Below are 8,891 nucleotides of genomic sequence, written 5' to 3'. Positions count from 1 at the left end.
ATGGTGAGAACTGTGTGACAAGTGCAAAGCCACTATGTTGACAGACACTCTTACGTCAGTGGATGGGTCCATGTGACACGCTTATGAAGGCATTCTCTGCAAGAGCTAGCTGTGGCCAAGGTATGAAGCTCAAATGGAGTAATGCATGTGCGTACCAGAGGGCGCCTCACGCTCTCTCTCTCTCTCTCTCTCTCTCTCTCTCTCTCTCTCTCTCTCTCTCTCTCTGTGTGTGTGTGTGTGTGTGTGTGTGTGTGTGTGTGTGTGTGTGTGTGTGTTACAGTTCTTTTTGTATGTAATTGGTTCCTTCTGAATGTTGCTTAAATACTGTGTTCAAGTTGTTAATGCTTCAATGGAATAAAGCTGTATTCAGTCTGTTGTACTTATAACTAAATACAACAACAAGCACCTTTGACTTTTTCTCCATATAGATATGTGGACTGGGCAGGGAACCTAAAACACTGTCAAGACACTGAGGATTGCATAATTTTATCTCTGTTGTTATTTTTTCACCTGGCATCTTAATTGATGAAATGTGTGTCTACCCAACACAAACTTCTATTTTGTTTTCTTCGTACCATAATTATTTGCAGTTATTCTCTTGCCAAATTTTCATTGTGTCTTCTCACATCCAATTTTGTTTCATTCAGCATATTCTATCATGTTACTGTTTGCTAGAAACTCTTACCTTCTCTTCAGTAGCTGCCTTGTTCCACTTGAAAACATTTCCTTTGCTTTCTTCATATCTGAAAAATTGATTGTGTACACTACTGGTAATCTTAATTGTGTTTTTTTTACCTATTTATAATCCACTCTTCTGCTTTAAAATTTTCAAATCAGCTTTCTGTGAATTATTTGCCCCATGGCCCCACAGCTTTGGTTTACACTGCTCTCCAGTTCCTGCTAAACTGAAATTACAATTAAAACTTATGTCAACTAATGTTCAGTACCTGAGGAAGATGCCGAGAGCCTGCACAGGTTCTGTACATTGGTTCCTTGACTTAATTTGTTAAATACTGACTCTTTTTCATTCTGCACAATAAATACATTATCAACATATTTACCACTGAGTGCTGGCTGTAACAACAAAACTTGTATCAATTTATAACTGAAATGTATGTACAATATATTCTTGATACTATTTCAAATTTGCTTCCATGTGACATTCTCTGTCGACTCCCCATTGCACCGTCTCTTAATAACTGCATATCATCGCAAGGGTGTCATTACTATGTTGGAGAAGGTGGTCGTGGGTGTCCCTCAAGTTATACCAGATGAGAGTAATATTGACTGACTGAAATTTAAGTTAGTTTTAATTAGCCACAAATCACTGATTACAAGAATATATAAATTTTAAAAACAGCAGTGCAATTGAAAATATATTTCTTGCTGTTTTCGACTTTACAGTTCCTGAACACTACCTCAAGACAAGCATTATGAAGATTATTCCATCAGTTCCATGGAATCCAATAATTACTTCATCTCATTTACACAGTAATGATAAGCATCTGATGTCACTAGCAGCCTATTGGCAAGTACATCCTATTTCTCAACTGTCCTGCTGAATCTTCTGAAACCCTTAAATCTTTGTACCCCTTTATCATAATCAGTAAATTAAAAAGAAACCGATATTCCTGGGAATCACAATCATGGTCTATGACAGTATTCTTCATATCTGCAGAAAACTAAAGTGAAAAAGGTCTTACTGAAGGTTCCTTCAGCATCTGACTACCTAGTTTGATCCTGATCAGAATCTTTCCAAATCCCAAATAAATGCAACTGCTTAAGCCACAGAGCCAACTGCTTCATGTTTGAATGATAAGCTTTCCTCTGCTGACTTTTATATTAAATTAATTTTCAGAAGACAATCACTAAAACTGAAGCAGGGGCCACATTACAATAAAAAATCATTTAGGGTGGTATATTTTAAGTTGAAAATAAAATAGCCCAGCTTATTCCTGTAAAATATCACTTTACTATATTACAAATAATTACACATCAGATACAAATTCTGCACTATTAATCTAGGTAATAGGTTTAACAACAAGAGAGAAGTGACAATGGACAACAAAATAATCACTTTTCTAACTTTAGGAGACTACCCTTTGGTTTGAGTTTACTGTTTATAATATTTTTCCTATATTCTTCCTCCTCCCTCTTCAATCTTTCATGACGTTCTACAGCAAAATCCATTTCTTGGGTCAGCTTCACAATTTTTTCCTGAAAAGCGAAAACATCAAAAGTGGAGTAACGCTCATCCTTTTCAGTGAAAAGTTAAGGCAAAATTGTTAGTAAGATGTGAGGAACAACAGACAATGTAACAACACAATAAACAAATTCTTGTCCAGAATAGCCCTGGTAGTGTTTGCATGATATGCTTGTGCATTAATTATTTCTATTTACTGTAAACAATAATACATTATCTCTCTGCAATACAAATCATCTTCTTACCTGAACAGAAATGATAAAAATGTTTCAAATCTAAAACAGAAAAACTAGCAAAAAGATTGGTAAGTATGTATACTGTATCAAAAGGAAAATTAACTTGAGAATCTATAAAAGTATGAGATAGAATTGCTGACCATTACCTACCTATAGGGGGTGAAATATTTAGTTCTACTAATGTGTATATATAAGCATACATAAAAACTCTTGGAACTATTAGTTCCTCCCTTGGGATGAGAAGAGGTACAGGCCAGGGATGATTAACAGGACACAGTAACATCATTTAAATATATGGGCATAACATTGCCACATGACATGAAATGGAACGAGCATCTAAGGGTTTTGGTAGGGAAGATGAATGGTCAACTTCAGTTCATTGTGAGAATTCTGGGAAAGTGTGGTTCATCTATAAAGGAGACTGCATACAGGACACTAGTGCGACCTATTCTTGAATACTGCTCAAGTTTTTGGGATCTGTATCAGGTCGGATTAAAGGAAGAGGCAGTTAGAGGCGGGCTGCTGGATTTGCTGCCAGTTGGTCTGAACAACAAGCAAGTGTTAGAGAGATGCTTCGGGAACTCAAATGGGAAACTGTGGAGGGAAGGTGACATTCTTTTCAAGGAACACTGCAAAGTAGTGAGAAAATTTAGAGAACTGGCACTTGAAGCTGAATGCAGAAGGGTTCTACTGTCTCCAACATGCATCGCACATAAGGACCACAAAGATGAGATACAAGAAATTAGGGCTAACTAGAGGCATATAGATAGTCATTTTTCCCTCATTCTATTTTCGAGTGGAACAGGAAAGGAAATGACTAGTAGTGTTATTGGGTACCAACCACCATGCACCAAATGGTGGATTGCAGAGTAGTGATGTAACTGTAGAAGGGCAGGTCATTCAGGTCCCAAAATGAAACGGATCTCATGTGGGTCAAATTGACTTACCCTTCCTTTTAATCTTACCCAACCTATACCATTCTCCTCCTCAAGGAGGGAACTAATATTTCTAATAGAGCTACAGTGATGAATGTAATACAGAAGCCTCAACTGTTGAGTAACATAGAGGACAAATGCCACTGTGATGATTTGGGACAGTATACGACATAACTTGTAATCTCAACACCTATGTACAGAGGGCAACTGGAACAGCAATTGCTACACGCCATTCAAGGTGGCTAGTGGAGTGTAGATGTAGATGTATGGATGTCAACAACAACAACAGGCAGTTTTTAGAGTCAGAAGTACCACTTCTCATTCAAGGTGACCGACATGGAATGTTTCAGCAGTAAAATATGTATTGACATTTGGGGCGGAAAGTGTAAGCATTTTCTGAAGTCTGACAGCTATTGCTATCAACCTGGTCTGCCTCTCAGCTGACCCACAATCCACTGGATGCCTCTGTGATTTGGTTGGTTGTTGTATGTCACAGTCATCTGGTAAATATTGGCTTTCTTTTGTGGACACACACACACACACACACACACACACACACACGCGCGCGCGCGCGCGTGCGGCGTGAAACAGAGATTACCACACCCTCTTTGACTAAATGTCACTTCTTGTAAAATCACTGACTGAAGTATGTCGCTGCTTCACACTGTATCAAATTCATAAAGTTAAATATCATGTATATTTCTTTAACCCTTGGGATGTCAACAGATAGACAGCTCAGTGATCCTGAAGCAAAAGAAATGGCAGCATTAGTGGCACTGTCACGCAGACTTCACGAATGACTATCTCACTTGATGGTGCAACATACCTCATTATGAACCAGTTTTAATCCCACATCTGGAGCTCAAGCTCTCACTCTGTGTTAACCAGTCTACAAAGTCCCTTCTTCAACTGCTATTACTATGAAAGATGTTGCTTGTATTGTGTCTTGTGAGAGTGTAGAATTAACTGCAGCATGAAAACACAATCCTAGTCATTTGTGTGCCATCATGTATTTAATAAGTGACGTAGCAATCATTTCCGTCATTGTATCCTTCTAATTGGTTCTGCAATTTTTACATACATTGACTGACAAAAAAAGTGAAGCATCCAGAAGGGGAGGAGAAAACAAAAACAAAACAAAAAACAAAAAAAACAAAAAAATTTACAGACTGAAAAAGTATGCAAAGTTATTTGAGCAATTACAAAACTGAGTCAAATTTACAAAGAACTTGGCAGCATAAGTCCACTTATCAGTACGATATTGCTCCCTCTATGACCTCAACGTATGCATTAATTTGCTTGGAAAGGGGTTTACAAAGCCATTGTATCCTCTCCTGAAGCAATCTCGCCCACATCCATGTAACTGGTCCTTAATATCCTAAATACTGGCACTGGGACAGACTTGGTGTCTGAGCTAGTCTCAAATGCTGGAATTGTGGACCTTGATGGCCATGGGAGTATTTCAAAACCACTCAGACAATCCATAGAAATGTGTGCCATGTGTGAACAAGCAATGTGAGTTGAAAAATGGCACCACAACAGTGTCACATGAGAGGTAACACATGAAGACGTAGGATGTCCACAACACACCATTGTGTCATCAGAATTCCCTCAATCACTTGCAGCTGTGACCTGAAGTCTGATGGCTTCCCACGCTATGACAGCAGAAATTATAAAGCTGTGCCCCTCCAAAACAAGAGGAATGGGACCTCCCCCCCCCCCCCCAAGTCATGCTATACTCACCAGTGATGGCCATATGGGTTAGTGCACAACAACAATTCATCACTTCATCACTGGACATGTTGTGGTGTCATTTATCAGCAGTCAATGCTTGCCAGCCACTGCACCATTTGAACACAGCTATTTGTGTTATGGTATAACCAGCAGCATATACATGGTATGGTAATCATATTGCCACTAGTCTCTGACCAATGCTGCAGGATTACACAGAATGCTGCAGAGAGTCTATTATTTGTTCTCAACTGGTAGGTACACATGTAAAGAGGTTACAATGTGCTTGATGCACAACACAGTGATCCTCCTTTGTGGTGGGCAGATGTGGTCAACAGAAACCTTGATGACAAGTATGTCACAAATCGCATTTCCACGTAGTCCAACATAAGGCCACTGTTACATCCAAATACCTCGCAAATCTAGATATCGCACGATTAGATCAGCCAACGAAATGGAGACCCACAACGAGCCCCCTTTGAATCTCTTTCTTGTCCTTATGCCACTGCTCACTCAACATCGGATGCTGTTTGCACCCTTCTTATACCCTACAAGGTCTGAGTCACGGATAATTGCAACTCTATAATCATTTACATGCCCACCAACGGTGTGTACGTATACAAAGTTACACTGAAATCTGGTCATGTCTTCGGAGTGCTTCAGTTTTTCACCATACAGGGTACTTCACAACAGATATTATCAGCTTGTGCCTTTGTTCTGACAAAAGCCTTTATTGGTAATGCCAGAATAGAAACCTAAAGATTATACATGTGATTCTATGATGATTTTACAAACTTTGAGGGTTGATGGAGAAGAGTAAATGTATCAATTTGAAATAAGGGAAACTAGTCCACAAATGACCAAGTCAAAGGTTATAAGTGAAAATTGTTCAGGTACCTCTGACAATGGACCTCGTCCATTGCAAACTCCTTGCTTTCCACATTTTGGGAGGAGGTGGTATGGACCAAAACAAGAACAAAAAGTCCAGTAAACATGGGCTCTGAAGTGCATATCTTAAGAGTTATGCCATTTGTTCATCTATGCTACTAAGAAAAACATCTCTTCTACTGAACAAGTGCTCACAGCTCTAATGGTGTGCATTTTAGAGCCCATGTTCACTGAGAGCTTTTTCTTGTTTTGTCCACACTGCCTCTTCCCACAATATGGAGAGCAAAGAGCTTGCAGTAGAAGAGGTCCACTTTCAGAGATATCAGAATGATTTTCGCTTACAACTTTCAACTCGGTCATTTCCACACCAGAGTCCCTTCCCTTCTCTATCATTCCCAAAAGCTTATATCATCATCATAGAATCACACTGTATCAATCACTTTCAGCTGCAATCACACCACTAAATCTTCATATCTGGAAGCACAATGTGAGAAAAAGGTTCTCTTGATGAGGGTCTCACTGATAGGACTGATGCTGGATGAATATATTAGTGTTATTGCACATTTTATCTAGAAGCAGATAGTACTGGCATGAAAGATGACAAGAGAATCAAGCTGCTGAGATAAAGTTTGTACAGCTCATGGCTGGTAAGACAAGAATTAAGAATGAAACAGCGAGAAAATCTAGTACAATTCAAAAGTAGGAAATATGTGGGAGTAAAATCGAATTTTACAGGATACAGTACAACTGTTCACAACTTCACATGATATGGGCATATGTCATAAATGAATGTTGACTGACTTTCTAGAATACTGCAGTTGGACAATCATACACCAAGAAGATGACCATGGCTGTGATTTAGTGACATAATGATGAATAATGGGCAAATGAGAGGGAGCAAAACTGGAAAAAACATGGAAGGAATGAAGGAAGGAAAGACAATGAAGATTTAATGTTTCTTCAACATTATGGTTATTACGTAGAGACATAGCACAAGGTTGGATGAGCAAGGAAATTGCCACCCACATGAAGTGAATTAAGGAATACTTGGAGGAAACCTCAATATGGATGACTGAATGGGGATTTGAACTGTCCCCCCGAAAATTTGAACTGTCCCCCCGAAAATTTGAAGTATCCTCCCAACTACGAGGCCAGTGTCTTACCACTGCCCCACTTTGCTCAATAGATGGAAAATAAAGACACAGAGGTAAAAGTCACTAGACAAGCTTCATTTGCCACTCTCTTGAATATTGAATGAATGGTCTGACCCAGAAAAATAGTATTTATTCTTTCACTTATAACTCCAACTGGTATTTCATCCTGACAATAAATGCAATCAACCTTCCAATGTAATACACTACTTAGGGTTTCACCTGAAAAATTTTCACCCTTCATATCAGCATTAATTATTTTCAGCTTGATATACTCACTCCTTACATACTTCCCAAGATTCCTCATCTTTAATGTCCTTCAACAACAGTCTTCAAACACAATAATACCACAAGACTAAAACTTAAGTGAGAATGATAATCATAAGTGCAGTGCCACCACCAAATGTTACCATGTAAACAAAGTAGCTGGCAGAACATTACTAGTAACCACTATAGCACCACTACATAGATGGGACTGATCCTCAGGCACGCTCTCTGATGGGCTCTAACCACACTATGGCACGCAAGACAGTGCAGGGCTGGAAGGATACTCTTCTATGTGTGTTATGATGTGAGCAGTAGTGCGCACGCCATGAGTGTTATTGAATTGGCTACTGTGTTATTCTGGTAGACTCTGTCTGTAATATCCAGAACTCTATAAGGCTTGGACTAGACTCTGCTTGGGAATACGGACTTAAGGTTTCTGAATAGTATCTTGTATAAATATCAACTGCTGTCAATAAACTGTGGTAGACTGCCATTTTACAAAAGTGGCAACGACTTGGGACCTGTGATACATGCAAATCGGACCTTGAACAATTTTGTAATTGGTGAGAGTGCAGATTTTCAACCGTGGAACATTTACAACATCAACAAATGCCATTTGTGCAGGGTTATCAGGAGCTAACGACAGCTATATTACAGGCACTGTAAGTGTTACCGACTAGGCAGGAGTGTGATGACTGCAGTTATAATTTTCATTTTGTCAAATTTCCAATATAGAAGGACAAAAGGTCATATTCTTGACAGGAAACTCCAAACTGTATCATCCACTGAAACTTCCAGGCAGATTACAACTGCCTGCTGGACCAACACTCAAACTCGGGACCTTTGCCTTTCACAGATGGGGTACTGGCGGAATTGAAGCTGTGAGGGCATGTCATGAGTCATGCTTGGGTAGGTCAGATGGTAGAGCACTTGGCCGTGAAAGAAGTAGGTCCCAGATTCGAGTCCTGCTCTGGCACACAGTTTTAATCTGCCAGGAAGTTTCTTATCAAAGCAAACTCCACTGCAGAGTGAAAATTTCATTCTGTGTCATCCACTATAAGACATGCAACCATTAATAAATCCAGCATAACATATGTTGCCTTGAAGGTGTTTTTTTAATTGCAAGAACATTTCTCAATGAAGATGTACCCTGAAGCACAAAAGAAACTGGTATAGGCATGCGTATTCAAGTACAGATATAAGTAAACAGGAAGAATACAGCGCTGCAGTCAGCAAAACCTATATAAGACAACAAGTGTCTGGGCAGTTCTTAGATCAGTTACTGCTGCTACAATGGCACATTATCAAGATTTAAGTGAGTTTGAATGTGGTGTTATAACCGGTTCATGAGCGATGGGACACAGCATCTCAGAGGTAGTGATGAAGTGGGTATTTTCCCGTACGACCATTTCACGAGTGTACTGTGAATGTCAGGAATCCAGTAAAACATCAAATCTCCAGCATGGCTGCGACCAGAAAA

The 8,891-nt window shown here is 39.3% G+C and overlaps 1 protein-coding gene across 1 annotated transcript in view; it reads right to left on the bottom strand.

Moving 5' to 3' along the window:
* Positions 1-1,952: 1,952 nt before the first annotated feature.
* Positions 1,953-8,891, bottom strand: part of LOC124606833 (39S ribosomal protein L52, mitochondrial) — a 52,008-nt gene continuing 45,069 nt past the window's right edge. The window contains exon 4 of the mRNA XM_047138908.1: positions 1,953-2,217. Within this exon, the coding sequence (XP_046994864.1) occupies positions 2,074-2,217 (144 nt within the window). The 3' untranslated portion in view covers positions 1,953-2,073. The remainder of the gene's footprint in view (positions 2,218-8,891) is intronic.

This window comes from Schistocerca americana, chromosome 3 (genome assembly GCF_021461395.2).
Source record: "Schistocerca americana isolate TAMUIC-IGC-003095 chromosome 3, iqSchAmer2.1, whole genome shotgun sequence".
Classification (NCBI taxonomy): domain Eukaryota; kingdom Metazoa; phylum Arthropoda; class Insecta; order Orthoptera; family Acrididae; genus Schistocerca; species Schistocerca americana.
Note: the sequence above shows the minus strand (reverse complement) of the source record. Positions and strands in the feature narration are given on the sequence as shown.